Source organism: Dermacentor variabilis, chromosome 10 (assembly GCF_050947875.1).
Source record: "Dermacentor variabilis isolate Ectoservices chromosome 10, ASM5094787v1, whole genome shotgun sequence".
Lineage (NCBI taxonomy): Eukaryota > Metazoa > Arthropoda > Arachnida > Ixodida > Ixodidae > Dermacentor > Dermacentor variabilis.
The window spans coordinates 50676420-50694502 of NC_134577.1; the positions used below are offsets into that span (position 1 = coordinate 50676420).

General features: G+C 43.7%; 1 protein-coding gene across 1 annotated transcript in view; it reads right to left on the minus strand.

The window, feature by feature from the left end:
• The window catches only part of LOC142560524 (E3 ubiquitin-protein ligase rfwd3.S-like), a 59240-nt gene that overhangs the window by 29254 nt on the left and 11903 nt on the right, over positions 1-18083 (minus strand). Inside the window, exons 5-9 of the mRNA XM_075672693.1 lie at positions 17122-17207; positions 16921-17023; positions 10133-10299; positions 6619-6823; positions 5071-5228 (exon numbers count right to left, since the gene is read on the minus strand). Of these exons, the coding sequence (XP_075528808.1) occupies positions 5071-5228; positions 6619-6823; positions 10133-10299; positions 16921-17023; positions 17122-17207 (719 nt within the window). The remainder of the gene's footprint in view (positions 1-5070; positions 5229-6618; positions 6824-10132; positions 10300-16920; positions 17024-17121; positions 17208-18083) is intronic.

Here is an 18083-nt window from a genome sequence, read left to right on the forward strand (position 1 = left end):
CGTCTGCAAAAGTCTTTATTCATTGGATCTGTATTCCTTTGCGGCAGCAGAGAAATTTTCTTATATTGAAACCGAGTATTAACGCACTTCGGTATAATGAAGTTTAAAATACACGCTGTTCTATGGACAAGAAGTTATAAAAAGTTAAATACTTCATTATATTAAGAATTTTGTTATATTGAAGTTCATTATATCGAGGTTTAACTGTATATGTTTTTTTTTTATCATAGCCTTAATGCATAAGTTTGTAAGGGACCCTGAAACGATTTTGACAATCTTATACAAACGCATTGAGTTGTTAGGGTTGGCCCTTCTGATCATGCGCTCTGCGTAAAGTGTGTGATTTATTATAAGGTTTCAAAAATGTACATTGCGACCGATCGCAAAACGCCACTCCCCCGAGTTTTTAGCCACCCCTGACCAAGTGCCGCGAGGTGCCCATATGACGCCAGTAGGGCGAGCTATCCTATTGGGTGCCTAGGGTGCATCATCGATAATTTTTCCAGCGTTATGGTGAACAAATGTTCGCAATAGCTACAACACTAGTTAATTTGTTTCTATAAAGAAGTAAGTAACGGAAAGAGAATGCACAAGGTCAAATTTATCACTACACTCAAGCACTTCTGGCACACATCAAGTGTCGCCTGCTTGTGTTACAATGTGCTCCGTGTTGACGTGAGCTGCGCAGTCTGTTTTGGTCTCAAGCTGTCTTTTCGCTAGCACCATGGTTCGCCCTTGCGTTGTGAGCTGCAAACGTAGCGATCAGCAACAAGCCAAGCTGAAATACTGTGTCCCTCTGCAAGGTAAGCATGCGAGCAGAGTGGCTGAAACGCTGGTTGTTGTATACGATCTGCACCAGCATCTTTGCGTTTGTGGTCGTTACTTCATGCCATAGGATTACTATATACCACACTGGTGTTTCACTTGTCCGGTATTTGGGTAAAAGGAAGCGCAAGTGGACTGGGCTTGGGCATTTCACGGGATGTTCAAAATGTTTTGCACTTTGTTAAAGCAATATCAGCTTTGTTTGGCTGGTTAAGCTCTGCGCCAACAGGTTGCTGGACTGTGCAGACCAATCAGGTAACTCATGTATATCTACACTAAAGCTCCTTCATCACAGCAATAGTAGTATGGAGGGGCTTTAGTTTACGCCTCCATCCATCTGTCAAAATGCCCAGCTCGTCTGTGGGTATCGTAATAACAGACACAAACAGCGTTGCGAAAGAATGCTTGCAATGCATGCTGCTTCGATAGCTCTAGCTTGGAATCAACTGCCAAGTGGCTGGCGAAGAGGTTGGTGAGGCTTTGCACGCCGGCTTCACGAACACCAGAAGTGGAGGACATGATCTCCCATAATGACACGGAGCCAGTAAAGGTGGAGCTTAACCCCGATCCCTCTGTGAACGAGTTGAGGGGAAGAGCAGGGCTATGGAGGAGGGTAACTCGTAATCACCTGCAGCTCTTTTAATATGAGATGCTTCACACAATTGTGGTGCGAATGTTTTAGTGTAGCTGCACGCTACGCATCTACAAAATTTGTCCGAGCAGTTTCAGCGACCCTTTAAAGGAGTACTGACACAAAAATGTCCTATCTTGTTTTTTCTGCTGCAATAAGTAGCTAATAACCAAGTAAACACGGCACAAAACATCGCTGGCTTCAGAGCGTGACAGGTAATTATTTAGTCTTGTTTGTAGTGACCAGTACAAGTTTCGGTTTCAGAGAGCAACAAGATGGGCCAAAGAAGGAATGTAAACACAGCTGGGCACATGATCTCACAAAACTGTGATGTGCGCACGCCAGGGCACGAGTTTCATGTTGCTAGTTCGTCTGTTACACCTGCATGTACTTTCCGAAGTCCTCGACATCATCATTGCCCTCTTTTTGTCATCCAGCGGCGACTATTTCCTGCAGACGGCAGTCACCACCGTATTAGACGTGGCCAACCACTTTGGATTGGACCCACTACAAAGCAGCGACTTGGAAAGTACAGCTAGCGACAGCTATCAACACAGTGCAGTCCACTTATAACGATATCAAGAAAAAAAAATCCAGTCATTATAACCGATCAGTGCTATATCGAGACTGCCGTAAAAAAAAAAAAGCCGAACATACCTTAGTAGCTCCGAAACCAAATTTGCCACCTACGACAAAAAAATTTACATTGTAGAAAGAAGGCTGTGAAAAATGAAACATTTATTTATACCTCTAAACAGCATGTCAAGCGTTAGGTGTGCTGAAATAATCAGAAATCTGCACTTGCTTTAGCGGAAGTTTCAGGTTATCAAGCGCGGTGTGCATCGCATCCAGTGGTTGCACAAACATTGGTGGCTATAATTTAGCGCACATGAAATCAATGAGCGACCCTATTGACGACAGTACACTTTGCGTGAACATCGGGGTCTGTGTCAAAGACAGGCCACTATCAATCTCGTCGCCTTCGTCGCACAGCGCCACTGTCTGTCACAACGACGATCACCCCGTCTGAGATTCTTCGCAGAACGAGGCAGCGCTGTCTGCACTCAGAAACTCCTCCATCGAAGCACCACCCATTTTATCGCCAGCAGCGATGTGCTCCGAGAGTTCAGTAATGTCAGTGGCTGCCACCATGTTGGTTTCATATATAAGGGTTTCAACCAGCGCACAAAGCCCGCCATTTCTATTCGTCGGTATGGTCACTGGTTCTAGTCTTCATGATCGTAGCACTCGCAGTTTTTAGAATCGTCGATATCCTTGACTGCGTGAGCTGGCACTTTGAGTCTTGCAAAATTTGCAGCTTCGTCTCAAGCGACACAGCTTTGCGCTTTGTCGGGGCACCTACCACTGCTTCCGCGGCGCATATCCGTGATTGCGAGGAGAAAGGGTGTGCAAGCACGGTTTGCTTCTCGCTCTCTTTTTTTTTCTTCTTTTCTTTTTCTTTTTTTCTCTGGATACTCGTTGGCAAAGTGGACAAGAAGCAGCTGGCGCTATCTTGTGGCACGCGGTGCCAACTTGCAATGTTCTCTGTGGCTTTTGCAATCGGCGTGCTGGTGGGACGCGCTGCACAGTTGTGGCGGCAGATACGAACTCACGTTGGCAAACTTTTCATCCTGTCTAGGTTAAGGGGAACTTAGCAAAGCAAATTTCTTGATTATTCTGCATGGAAAACGCTGCCCAAAAGGCAGAATTTTGGTCGTTATATCCAATATGTGATGAATAACATATCGTTATATATGTGTTTTTCTCTCAAAGCCCTAATGCATAAGTTGATACTCTGAAGTCAACTCATCGTTATAATTGACATATCGTTATATGTGGTATCATTATAAGTGGGCTGCACTGTATACGTATGCACCGCTACTAGTAGTATGAACCATTCGTCAAGGGCACTTGGTAAACGAAGCATATTCCGGTGTAGGACACAAGGTGGGGTAAAGGGCGGCACAGCATCAGACTTGGGTGTACGTAGTCTTGGTGGGAGATCATCGGACTGCTCTAAGCTTGGCGGGTTTTGTTTATGCCAGGCATGCTCGAAATGAAATGAGCAAATCTGGCTGCTTTTCAATGGAGTTCATTCTAAGCGTCCAGTGGCGAGCACGAACTTGGACCACTTCTGCAGTTTATTGACACTTACGGTAACGAACAAGCAAGCCAAGTGAGCTGGCGATCGCTGGGAGACGGTATAGGACCAGTTCGCTGGCCATCAGATACGAGGCCGACGGCCCTTGCGATCCAGTCAGCATCACGTAATAAAACCTATATTCGCCAAAACAATCAACGTCTGCACATTTATGTCGCTCATAAGTGACACTACAATTAGTTTCCCCAATGCCATTCCTAGCGATGAGAAAACACATTAGCCAGGCAAGTCACTTCGTGTAGACGATTGCTGTGGTGGCTGCACTGACCTCTTGCGAGTCAAAATCAAGCCAATGACTTACTATTTCGCACAACATTTTATAACACACGCACTTTTGAGGCCACTTTACGAGTTATATTGTGTTAAAACAAATTTTACCCGATTTTTGTGCCGCCGCCAGCGGCGAATGAGGTCAGTGTCACAACCCGGGAAGAAAAAAAGAAAAAGACACCGGGACTATCAGAGCGGCGAGAAACTTGCTTGCCGGGCCCATCCCGACGGCAGCACAAACTCGTGACGTAGGGTTTTCTCGGATTTTTAGAATCCTTCCTTGATGTCAATGTCACGAGGTGCTACGTTTTGCGGTTGGCTGCGCGCACATACTTTAATATTAACTTTAAATATGTTCTAAGCTATACTGACCGCTGATATTTTGCAGACGATATGTGTGTGCCCACATAAATCAATCTAACACAATAACTAGACTTCGAAATTTTTTTGTCAGTACTCCTTTAAGTCGACTTCTATATATAACAAATATATTGTAATATGTGGTATCGTTATAAGTGTACCGCACTGTATTGTTAGAACCAGTATCGCTTTAAGTGGTTTTGACTATTTACAGGGCATCAGTGATGTATCGTTACTAAGAACAGCCAGCAAATAGATATCCATAGAACTCACTTAAGCTTCACTATCTGATGAATCGGTTGCTCAATTCTTTTTAAATTTTTTTTATCACTCATTGCATATTATTTATTTCAGTGCCTACCAACAGTTGATGCCTGGGCAATAGGTCACTAGTACATGCATGTGCGTGAACATCATAAAATATGAACACAAAACTACATTTCCACCAATATCGGGGCTATACACTTCCGACACCAGGAAGCGAGCTTGAGTGGTGCACTTACTGCCGCATGCGCTCTACAGCGAATGTCCCTAAACCTTTCCAGGTGGCAGCCTGCCACCAATAATATTAGCAGGGAAGTGCATCTGCTCAAGGCAACACTGAGCTGGCCTATCTGGCAGGGGTGTCAGTTGTTGCCCCGAAGAAGACAAGTTCCTGCGTATAAATGTTTGCTTCAGCAGCAAACATCCCTTCTTCAACCTTTGTTGATCATATCATCTGTCTTCTTATGAACCTGTCTTTTGTGGAATTAAAGTTTGAAGAAAAAGAATAACCAACTTTTCCAATCAGTGAACTTGTTGAACTATTGTTTATAGTACTTACGTCTGAACAATCGTGTCGTTTATCATGGTAGTAAGCTTGACCGTCTTGTCGTTGGAGGCTGAGAGCACAAGTGCATCGCGCTGATGGAATGCGATGTCCTTGATTTCACCCTTGTGTATCAAGATGTACTGGGATGACTTCAAGTCGAAGAGTGAAACCTAGCAAAAGCAGATACGAAAAGAGTGGGGCAATTTCAGACGAATGGCAACAGTGTCTAAGTGAATTAAATTAGCTCAGACGAGAGTGTGGAGTTTAACACTCCAAGGCAACATACTGGCTACAGGAGACACCATATCGGAGCAGGGAGGGGGCCTCCGGATTAATTTTGATCAGGTGAAGCTCTTCAATGTGCACCTAAATATAAGCACACGAGAATTTCTTGTATTCCCCAATGATTGGAATATGGCCACCGTGGCAGGGAATTGAACCCATGACCTCGTGCTCATCAGCTGAATGCTGTAGACACAAAATCACTATTGCAGATACGAGGCGAATCAACTCGAATCGAATATCTTCAGGCAAATGCCTGGGAGTACTGTGCTGATGCATTAAGAGAACAGTAGCTTCTGTTTGAGAAGCTGTTTGATCAACTGGCTCGGATTTATTATTTGTGGTCCACGATTGCAAAGTGTGCCTTCCTGCATTGCTAACCATTTGCAATATTTGCCCTGTAAATACATTAATTCATTTTATCTTCCTTCCCATACAGCAGCAGCATCTAAACTGACTTCCTCAAGTTTTACTCCAACTTGAACGACAGACATCACTGCAAGAAATAGCACCACCCTTTAAAAAACAGGCTTGGAATCTGTCTGACATGTACAAATCCATATTTTCTCACAAATTTTTTCAATTACGAAGGTTTTGAATGTTCCTCTTCCACCAGTAGTGTTACCAGTTAGCAGTAATCGAATTCAGCTCCTGCAACACCTTCTTGACCATCCCTTTCTCATGTTATTCCTACTGTGCTCAACACAGAACTGCTGTGCAGCCAACATGGAGCGATGCATACACCACTGCGCCCCTTATCGTGCCAAGTTTTGGCCTCGGCACGGTCTCCGAGATTGGCCCGTCACACCACCCAATCTCAGAGGTAGTACTGCTCTCTGCTACTGCTGTATCAACATATGGGAGGAGACGCCTGGTAACACACATGTAGCCCAGAGTGACAAAGACACATATGAAATTAAGTACGTAATTTTTGCCTTTACAAACAACTTCCGTGTCAAATAAGCTTTCAGACCAATGCTTTGGCCTGCTTAGCTCTGCTGATGCTCACATTTCACACCACATCACTTTTTTTTCTATGGTTAAAAAATAATTCAACAATCTGTTCAAGCACAGAGGCATCATCTGCCCTAGTGTTTCTTAATGTGAACTACATGCAACTACAGCTTTTTCATGTGCACGCATTGGGGTGTTATAGCTTCACCTGCCAAATTAGAGTTATGCCATTCAGCATATGAGTAAGACCCATAGATTACAGCTGCAAGGAGTTTGCTGAATAGGAGAAAGGAGTATTCTTTGTGCAGTGGCATATCCACCTACCTTGCGAAGGCCGTACCCACTGAAAAGGCCGCTTTTGCTCTGCGACACCACCAGCAGATTCAGCACCCCAGAGACAGCCAAATTTCTACACGACGTGTTGTTATCAAGGTCAATAGCCCGATCCAAAGTGAACTTGCCCGGAGACCGTAGGGAAGAGCTGCTCCCGGCGCTGCAGTCAATGTGACTTGAGACAGAAGTCTCAAGCCTGCGAGTAGTTGCAGAAGCATATCTATTAGAGGAATGCTAAAGCGCGAAACTAAATAATTTTAGATTGCTAAGGTACATTGTTTCAAAGGCCCACAACCACTTATTTACCATAAAGAGGTTTACTGCAAGCAGTAAAAATAAAAGACAGACTTCCCTGTCTTGGATTCTGCGCCAAAAACCACAGCATCGTCAAAGATCTCAAAGCATTTTCACAAAGTGTCCTTGTGCATAAAAATTTCTATAGACATGCCAGGTTGTATTTGTGTCCTTTAGAAAGCACTGTAATTGTATTTTAAGCACGATGAACCGACTAAACTCAAGCAGGTGCTTTCAAAGTCCATGACATAATGTAAAGCTGGCACGGGAAATCAAATCAAACCAAACTTTATTCCAACATTCGGAATGCTGAGGGCCGTGGTCAAAAAGCCGCTACACGGGCTTAACCAGGACCACAACCCAGTACAAATGGCAGGGAAGGGCAAATACAGCACCGTAAGGATGAATCTAAGGTAAAAAAATAAATAAATTGTGCATAATAAACCAAACAATAATGTCAGACATATTGTGAGTACAGATCCAAAAGAAACCTAACTACAATGCAAGGCAGTGGATGAATACACTATATTCCAATAATTGCAACATCAGCATTAAGAGTAGATCATTCCATGTGGCGTCACCAGCTGTCTTCTGTATTTCCATCTCTTCTGACTTGCCGAGATTTTGGTCATGGTAAGACTAGTCATTCCGATCTTCCAGAAGGACAATTTACCAATCCAAGTTTAAGTAAGGGTAAAAATTTGAGCATGTTGGGTTTTCACGTTTAGATAAGAGGTGCGAAAATGATATGCAGCATTGTGCTTTGTGTGTGTCGGTGTACATGGGTAATCATTGTCACGCCTTTTATCTAAAAAAAGAAAAACAAGTTTGAAGTAATACTCTTCTTTAGTGTCCCCTTTAAGTAGGTTTCATTAGCCATTTACGTACGGACCCTTCAAAAAATGTTACGCAGCAATGTCCACAAGAAAGGTCACTTAAGAAAGCAGCACACTGAACATTTCATTAGAAAAATAAAAAGCATCCTATCTCTTCCAACTTGAGGATACGGAGTGGTCCTAAGGAGCCAAATGAAGTAATTAATAGGTACAACAATGGTGCAACATTTTGAGAGGTTTCAAATATCAGGGTGTCTACCAAGTTGATATTTCCAAATTCCCTGAGTTTTCCAGGTTTTCCCTGAGCGCTTTTGCAAAATTCCCTGAGTGAAACAGAACTTTGTTTTATGTCGAGACAGGCTCACAACATGTTGCCCATTGCTATCACTCTCTAGTAAGCATGTTCAAAAATAAAAATGACTTAATCCAGTTTGAATAGTAAGGAGTAGTGCTTATTTTATTCAAAAAAGTAAACAGAAGGAATAAGGGGTTAGTAGCCTGCACAGTGAATAAAATACCTTCGAAAAGAATGGTAAAACCCACTGCAAATTGAGTTGAACATTCTCAAATACGAATAAGAAGGAGATGCATACCGAATGAAATATTTTCGAATATGAACTATTTCTATCAACTGATAGCAAGCTTATTGGTATGAGGCCCGAACGTTGTCACAAATGAGATTCTCTCTCAACAGGTGGTAATTAAGTCAACCTCAACTGACTGTCCTGACATAATCTCAGCCCCGCACAATGCCTCAGTGTTGCACTTCACTGATTTAGAAATTGTATTTTGGTTTGGATGAGGGAAACCTGCATCTCAGCGTCAGCCAACACTTTTTTTTTTAACTCAAGCTCCTTCAAAGAAGTGGTGGCACGCTACCTTTCCCATTCATTCCTCAATGTGCAGGTCCTTTCTGTTTTCGTTGTCCCTCCAGCGCGCATTTTCCCCACGGACTACTTGAAGCATCTTTTTGGTTAGTCGTACAGTCAACTTACAATTTTTCGCACTCCCTAGGGGCCGCGAAAACGTCTGAAAAACTGGGCATTTCGAAAAAGGGAGGATTGAATGAAATTGAATTGAATGCATGCTTTTTTTTACTGATCTTGAGGACTCAAAATTGCCACAGACACATCCGAAAAAGCTCTGAAGGAGTGCCAGTACACTTATTAGGCATATCAGTGCTCGTACTGTGACAGGAAATGGCGGCTGCACGCATGTGTAATTAAGGAATGCGTACTGTCTCCTGTGACAGTTGCCCCTTCCTACGCTTGTTATGCTTCACCGCGTAACACTTCTGTAATGAGGCAAAACTGACTTTCGTGACCCGGCCAGACCCTGTATTACGCAACGCACTGGGCTTTCCGAGCTCCGGAGCCAATCGCCAGTAGCAGAAAGGCGAAGTCGGTGCCATTGCTGACAGCAGCGAATCCGTTCAATAAAAAACACGGCACCAAACGGCAAGAAACTAAATGGCGAACGTCAAAGCAGCTACGATTGGCGTTTCTGCGGTGATGACTACGGCTGCCAGCAGATCTGCGTGAGAGCGCCGGTTCGAGGCGGCGAGATACTCAAAATAGAAGGTGGTGGCTTTGACTAATGCCGTTTCAGACCTGCGGTCATGGCAGAAAGTACAGACAATCGGACAGCGAAAGGTTCTTGCGTCCAAAATTTCAGACATTCTTATACATTGACCCTATGGTATGCATGGTGGTGCCGCGACGCCGTCGGACGTCCGGAAGTCGGTCGTTGACTGTACAATGGCAACTCCTCCAGCCGTCGACACGGCGTCAACAACAATTTGTTATGATTCCTCTGTGTTTTACTCGAGCCAGCTAACGTTATCGCCACCTTCGTTCCCTTTCAATAAACTTACAGCAAATTTTCGCTGATACAAGCGAAAATTCCTCGAGTTTTCCCCGAGTATTTCCCCCCCCCCCCGACTATTCAAAATCCCTGAGAATTCCCGGTTTTCCCGGTTGGTAGACACCCTGAATATACATATAAAGAAAGAAGTTGTCAAAAAAAATATGGATAGGAGGTGCAGCACGCTACTCGTGTTGCACACGTCCTATACCAAGGTTGAGTTTTCAACAAGCCTATCTGCATGCAACAGCAGAAAACTGCAGTCATCTAGCTGCTCCAGTAGATAAAAGAGTCATTAACGAGGGTATCATAAATACAGTGCTGCAGACGAGAGCATGCTTTTACCAAAACCCCTTCTACCTTAATCTGACTGCGTACAATGTCACATTCAGTGTGGTAGATTTAAAAAATTTTTGTGTGTCTAACAAAGAAAGCCTAACGAAACAATCGCAACAGAAAAGAAGAAGCACACAGGAATTAACTTCAGCAGATGTAATGACAGTGCAGCATACCTCATTCTCTTCATGTTGGAAAACTCCGACTTGACCTTCTCGTAGTCGTTCAACAGCAGCTTGTACTTCTGGCGCATCAGCTCGGCGTCAATCTCTGAGCGCTTGCGCTTCTCCCGCTCTGCATTCAGCTCGCTCACGACCTGGTCCAGCTGAATCGTGTCCAATGCCTGTGCGCAAACATCGTCAACACATGATTGACATGATGCGCAAACAAATATACATGGGCACCTAGCAACGTCTTTGACCAAAACGAAGAGCATTCTTCTACAGGAAGTTCCTGACACATGTACTGACGTGATGCAGCTGCGTGTAAACGTTGACACCATGCGGGTAAGAACATTGAAAAAAAGAAAGAACAAATGAAGTTTCCGCTCCCACATGGAAGCTTTCTTCACTAGGGTAGTGAATGTGAAAATGAAAGTGAATTTTGAAAAAAAAAAAGGAAATCTGGGGTTTTGCATGCAGCGCAACACCATACCCACTGGTCTACTGAGGCAAGTCATTGAAAGTGGATGGAAGGTCACTGCAGATAAGGCTTTCATTTAGGAGCCGGAGTGTTGTTTCTCCCTTTCAACATTTTTAGCTGGAAGCTGGTCGATGTCAGTGTTTTTCATAATTGTGCCGTGGTCATCCAGATCAGACAACCTTTTGTCAACTCCCTAGGTTTCATGCCAACGTAGCAACTATGTTGTGGAGAGGTCCATGCATTAAAAATGGCAGCTTATTAGATCTCTCCCCAAGCTGATGATGGCATGGCAACCCCTCTATCCCTGCATAGTATTCACATTTCCCCTTTCTGTGGGAGCTTGTTCAGGGACATGGTTCTATTGTGTGCCTGTACCTTCATGCAAATGCATGAGAGGGGGCAAAGGTTCTGACTTATGTGATTATGTAGAATAGTTCATAGCGATTATATTTTTACTAGCTGACTAACGAAACACAGAATTACATATTTTTAGACATATGGTTTTGCAGGAAATCTGACTCCCAGAATGAACTTGCATAATACGAGCTGTCCTCACAACCTGTGCCCTCTGCTACTGCCTCTGAAATGGGCTTCTAGTTTACGGCTCTACATAGTGGCCTGTCGTACTCTGGTGGCCCAGGTGAAATCGTCCAAATTTCAAGTTGGCCCAACCTCCAATTTCAACTTGGCCCACCCTCAAATTTCAAGTTAGCAATGCCCCAAATTCAAGTTGGCCCATCCACAAATTTCAGGTTGGCCCACCCTTAAATGCCACGTTAGCCAACCCCCCCCCCCCAATTTCAAATTGGCCCACCCACAAATATAAAGTTGGCGCACCCACAAATATCAAGTTGGCGCACCCACAAATATCAAGTTGGTGCACCCACAAATATCAAGTTGGAGCACCCACAAATATCAAGTTGGAGCACCCACAAATATCAAGTTGGAGCACCCACAAATATCAAGTTGGCCCACCCCCAAATTTCCGTTGGCCCACTCCCAAATTTAAGCTGACCCTCCCTTACTATAAGCTTCCCATGTATCTTCTATGGAGTCCTATGTATCCCTACGGGTATTCTCTCCAATAATTCTGTATTCATTAAAATTTTTCTAATCGCTTATAAAACTACCAATCATCTACATTTACACTATTACAACAATTAAATTGTGCATTCTTGGGCAGGTACAAGACATTACACTTTTCATGTGACGAAGCTGGAGTACTCGCCAAAGGATACTTACATGCATTAAAGGAAGCTAATGACAAAAACAATTTCATGCACACAAAAAATAAATGTATCATATTGACGCGAAATAAGTTTGCACGTGATGACACGGGACCCTTAAGGCGAGAACGACGAAGTTGACGAAGTTCGTGGTTGCGCGCGCGCTCTCCGAGGACCAGCCATCGCTAAAGGCAGACGTCTTTTTTTCCAATCTGTTGGTGGTAAACTGTTTTAGTTGTAATAGCTGGGTGACAATATATTACTGTAACTAAACTGTCTAACTGCAAGATAGTTATGTAAGATAAACAAAGATTTTTTTTGTACAATTTTTGATTGGGAAACAGAAAATGCACTCGAGTGCTGTGCGTACCTCGCGGGTGCCTATATGCTAGGCCCGCCCTTTTTTAACCCCTGCCGCCGGTGGCTTCACTCGCTACTGTAGGCGACCGCAACGGCTGCCACTCCAGAAGTTTTAGTACATAACCTCCTGGCATGGAAGGCACAGAGTGTGGCACCAAGGAGGTGCAAGTGCAATGAGTCGTTGACATCGAACCAGCAAAGCCATCGCATGCATACGCCACTACTTTCAAGTGGCTCCCTCAGTGCAATGGATATGTGCAGCTATAGTGCGCAGCAGTTGGGAATACCTATCGCACTACTATCTTCAAGGGTGTTGCGGGAAAGCTTGCCACCTGTCAGCAGAGCGCACGTGGTCTGGGGTGGTGGAGTTCGACATACCCATTTTACGTCCAACCCAGTTCAAAATGAAAAATTTTAAATGCAGACAATTTTCCAGGTGATGTAGAAAGTGTTCGATATACGCAATAATTCGATATATCCGTCTTCGATACATCAAGGTTTGACTGTATCTCCAAAAAAATCTAAATTTTTCACATAACAGGTCTTCCACGACAAAAACTTTACTTTAGGCACTGCAGTTGGGTGTGCCATGCGGCGAAGCAGTTCCTCGATGTGAAACAGAGGAATGTTGAATGTCTTGCAGTAAACTTGTTTTCGGCTTGGTTTTCCTGTCGATGTAGCATTTCTTGCAGTTTCTACAAGTCTCCATCTTGACAAGCTCTCAAGCACTCCAAACGACAACAAAGACAGGACGAAGCAAAAAGTGAAACTTAGCGGGCTGCAGCTGCCAATGTTCTGGGCTGGGTTGAAATGTCAATGCCCTCAGAATCAAAGTCCAACGAAATCAAAGTCCAAAGCCGCAGATGCAGTGGAATCGCAAGATCTACGATCTCTTGAAGTGCGCATGCGCCCCGCTTCCGGAAGCGCCCATTTTTGCTTTCTACTTTGATGATCGCGAAACTTCGGAGCGTGTATAAAAATCACCAGGGAAAGAAGGCAAACTGCTTAGGAAACAAAAACAAAGTTCTCCTCGTCCATTTCCAATGGCGCAATGTGCCCGTGATCAGCGTGGAAGGTCTCGAAAGCGGTGTTTCAAACCATCGATAGCAGGCTAACAATGCCCAATGGGAGTGGCGGGTGAAAGAGTTAAGGTATATAGGTGCCAAATACACTCGAACCTCATTATAATGACACGGGACATAATGAAATAATGAATATAGCGAAGTAAAATTGACCTGCCAATGGATATAACAAACTAGGTTTGTCTCTGAAACAAAAAAAAAATGCCCGACCATTACACGTCGAGTACATCGCTTTCAGTGGCGTACAGCACTCATTCACCGTGGCAGTTCAAAAGTACTGCATTCCCGCGTAGAATATGCCATCAAACAACACTGGTCTTCCTCACTGCCATGGGTAGATGCGCAGAAGCAGCAGCTCCTTATCGCACTTGTCTACTGACCTCTCTCTCTTACTGCAGCTGGGTGCGGCCTCTGAGATCTTCCTGGCACAATCTCAGAAGCTATGCTGCTTGGCTACGCACGACCATGCAAAAGATCTAAAAAATCTAAATTTTTCACATAACAGGTCTTCCACGACAAAAACTTTACTTTAGGCACTGCAGTTGGGTGTGCCATGCGGCAAAGCAGTTCCTCGATGTGAAACAGAGGAATGTTGAATGTCTTGCAGTAAACTTGTTTTCGGCTTGGTTTTCCTGTCGATGTAGCATTTCTTGCAGTTTCTACAAGTCTCCATCTTGACAAGCTCTCAAGCACTCCAAACGACAACAAAGACAGGACGAAGCAAAAAGTGAAACTTAGCGGGCTGCAGCTGCCAATGTTCTGGGCTGGGTTGAAATGTCAATGCCCTCAGAATCAAAGTCCAACGAAATCAAAGTCCAAAGCCGCAGATGCAGTGGAATCGCAAGATCTACGATCTCTTGAAGTGTGCATGCGCCCCGCTTCCGGAAGCGCCCATTTTTGCTTTCTACTTTGATGATCGCGAAACTTCGGAGCGTGTATAAAAATCACCAGGGAAAGAAGGCAAACTGCTTAGGAAACAAAAATAAAGTTCTCCTCGTCCATTTCCAATGGCGCAATGTGCCCGTGATCAGCGTGGAAGGTCTCGAAAGCGGTGTTTCAAACCATCGATAGCAGGCTAACAATGCCCAATGGGAGTGGCGGGTGAAAGAGTTAAGGTATATAGGTGCCAAATACACTCGAACCTCATTATAATGACACGGGACATAATGAAATAATGAATATAGCGAAGTAAAATTGACCTGCCAATGGATATAACAAACTAGGTTTGTCTCTGAAACAAAAAAAAAATGCCCGACCATTACACGTCGAGTACATCGCTTTCAGTGGGGTACAGCACTCATTCACCGTGGCAGTTCAAAAGTACTGCATTCCCGCGTAGAATATGCCATCAAACAACACTGGTCTTCCTCACTGCCATGGGTAGATGCGCAGAAGCAGCAGCTCCTTATCGCACTTGTCTACTGACCTCTCTCTCTTACTGCAGCTGGGTGCGGCCTCTGAGATCTTCCTGGCACAATCTCAGAAGCTATGCTGCTTGGCTACGCACGACCATGCAAAAGATTCACTTCCTTCTCTCTCTGCGGCTAAGCCTAGCCTCCGAGATCGCATTGGCACCGGTGCAAGTCAAAACAAGCTTGGAGGCCATGAGCTCGATAAGCCAAGCCGGCGCAGCAAAGTTTGCCTGCATCCTCGATCACACAATGGACCACGCGCTGCTCGACCACAACGAGCTGAGTGGAAGCGAAAGACCACCACCTTGGAAGAGAAGAGGCAGCTAACAAAAGGCTGTCACATCTGATGCTATAAGTTGATTGTTGCACACGCCAAAGATTCGTTATTTCATTAAAATTTCATCGCTTACGTGGCTGTGTAGCGGCTTTGCGGGCCGCAAAGCTGTCTTCGTATTTAAGGTTTACAATTGTGCGTGCACCTCATCGGGCATACATTGCAGTAAAGGGCAATAATGGATATAACAAAGTAATTTTGCCTCCCACTTCAACTTCATAACAAGGTTCAAGTGTACTGCTATTTAGGCATGTATAGGCTCCGTTAAACAACTATCACTGTGTATCCAAGGATAAATTATAGAAATGCAGCCCACTAAACCTCCGTTTTGCGAAATTCCCTTTATTTTCTCCATAAAACAAAACGAATCAATTTGTATGGTTACAAGATTTATCTCAAATTTAGTGTCACTTGACACTATAACGAAGTTGTGAAACGGGCACCATCTGAAGATTTTCGGGTTTCGTGTTGTGCCTTTTCTTGCTGATTATTGGTTTGTATGTAGTAAAGGAACGCTCAGCATCAACCGAATCTAGGGGCAACATATTCGTGCTCTGGAGCATTTGATGATCCAACGCCCTCTGGAATTCCAGAATGTACACTGGTCAGAACCTTTGACAGTTCTTTCAGGAAAGAAAATGTGTGATTTTTGTTTGATTGAAGTTTTTAACTATCAGCAACAGGTACACTGGGAATGATGGCGAACCTTACCTGAATGTCCAAAATGAAACTCACATTCGGTGTCAAGAGTTAAAAATGTGAAGTGATTGCACAAGCACACTAAGGCGTCGTGTAATGCCATGTAGTGCAGTTCAAGCCCTTCTCAGAGCAACGTTCTCATCTGCGGCAAAGCCTTTACACTGGTGAAGTATTTGTGCTACTAACTGGCTCCCTTCAACCAAGTTCCTCAGTGGATGATAACATTACAAGTAAGACTTGGTGAAAACACAGAAAAGGGTATTTTTAGGCTCTTTACATCCAATATTAGGCACCAACATCGAAATAACACAATAGTGAAAATAACGAAAAACATAATAAAAGTGCCATTAAAATAGTTCTAGACCCATAATTCATGCTTCTATATTAAATAGGAAGGTGAGGAAAAAAACAGGCATTTTCTCTAAAGTTTCGGTCTCTGCTCATGACTAAGAGATAGTGGAATGTGTAAGCACTGAGAATTTCATCTATAGAACTTGAAGAAGGCTGGCCTAGCAAAGGCATCTGAACAGAAATATGCACAAATGCACCTTTGGTTCCAACCAATGACAGGTCTTCAGAACACTGTGGGCTGCAGAATGCTGACACAGTTTTGCATGTGCTATTCCAGAAAACAATGAAGCCTAATGAGCACAAACATTTGTAATTTAGTTTTGTTTAGACTCTCAATTTTGCTTACTAAGGCTATGTTAATATTCCCCATAGAGTTTTCATAGACTCGGCTTTAGCCTCAATACATTCACTTGGGTTAAAAGTTCACAGCTAATATCTAATAGTCCAACACCTAATAAATACCTGATAAAGTCTAATACTTGGCTAGTGATCAACCTCTTCTTTGTTGGCTACCAACTCAATATTGTCAGAAGATCTGAATAACAAGACGAAAAGTGATACTGGGGCTCTGACAGACGCCTTAGTCAAGCGCATCATATTAATTTCGACAAACTGAGGTGCACCTAAACTTAAGTGCCCAGTTGTTCTCGTTAGGTGTCGATGAATAGCAATATTTACAGTATGAAGAATAGTAATTATTACATGTATAGTCGAAGACGACTACAATAAGGCCAGAAACTAATCAAACTGAATATTGTATTATGTTCAAATTGTTTACAAAGAAGAAACGGTCATTCTCACTATTAATATTAAACAATGTTCACATCCTAGTGTTCACAATGTTACAAAGTTTCTCACCATTAGCTTCTGTGCAAAGATGGGGCGGATATCGACTCTCCTGGCTGGTGCGTTACACTGGGGACACTTGGCGCGCTGTCCTCGAACCCACCTCTCAATGCAGCTGCGAGGGGAAAAATGGGGAGGGGGGACTCATTTGTATTCAGTGTTCATTCAACAGAGTTAGTGTTCGAGGTCCCACAGCACAAACGGGGCACCAACCTCAGTCCATACAGATGTCCACACTTCAGGGATGCCAATCGATGGGTTCCCGATGCTGTCCAAGCTTCAAAACATATTGTGCAAGTCTGAAAAAAAAGAAAAAGAACATCGACTCGGCTCAATGCAAATAAACAGCTAAGGAAAGGCTACTGGTGATGGTTCAACAATGTCACAACAGATCGTGCAAACGAAAGCGCATTTACTTTTGTGTTTGCCCATATCAGAGCCCTACTCTAAAGCCAAACTGGAAACGTTTCGCAAGAAAGTCCCGCAAACACACGAACAGCACAAATAAATGCACAGTTATGCCCTGTTCACACCGGAAAATTTCCCGTTGGCGACATCGGTAACCAAAGCATCTACGTTGTAAGACAGAAAAATGCCTTCATTGCACAGATCAGTCCAAGGCCGATTTTCGTTGACAGAAAAAAAAGCATCACTTGTCCCAAGCCAACCACACCACAGGATTAGGAGAGAACGAAGGGGACAGGGGGGGGGGAAGCAGCCAACGGTTGTAAACAGCCAATTAGCCATTTTGCAAATGGCACAGGCATGGCCAGTCACATCATTGTTTGCAAATATATTTGCTGGTATTTTTCGAATCTGTGCCATGGTTTATGTGAAGACAAGTCTGCAGGAGAGCTCATGGAAGTTTCTTTTTTTTTTGTGCCTAATTGCAGCTTTTATTCTGACATCCTCCATCGTTTGCAACTGTTTGCAATGGGAACTAACACAGAAAGAAAGAAAGAAAGAAAGAAAGAAAGAAAGAAAGAAAGAAAGAAAGAAAGAAAGAAAGAAAGAAAGTTATGTGCATTAAAATAGCTGTGAGTTAAGTGTGCGTGTGTGTTGGCAGTGTTGTTGAAACGAGCCGAATTGGGTTTTCACCATGAATGAACATAGCATTTTTATTTCTCTCTGTACTGTTGCATTAGAGAGTATTATCATTATGAGTCCAGCCTGCT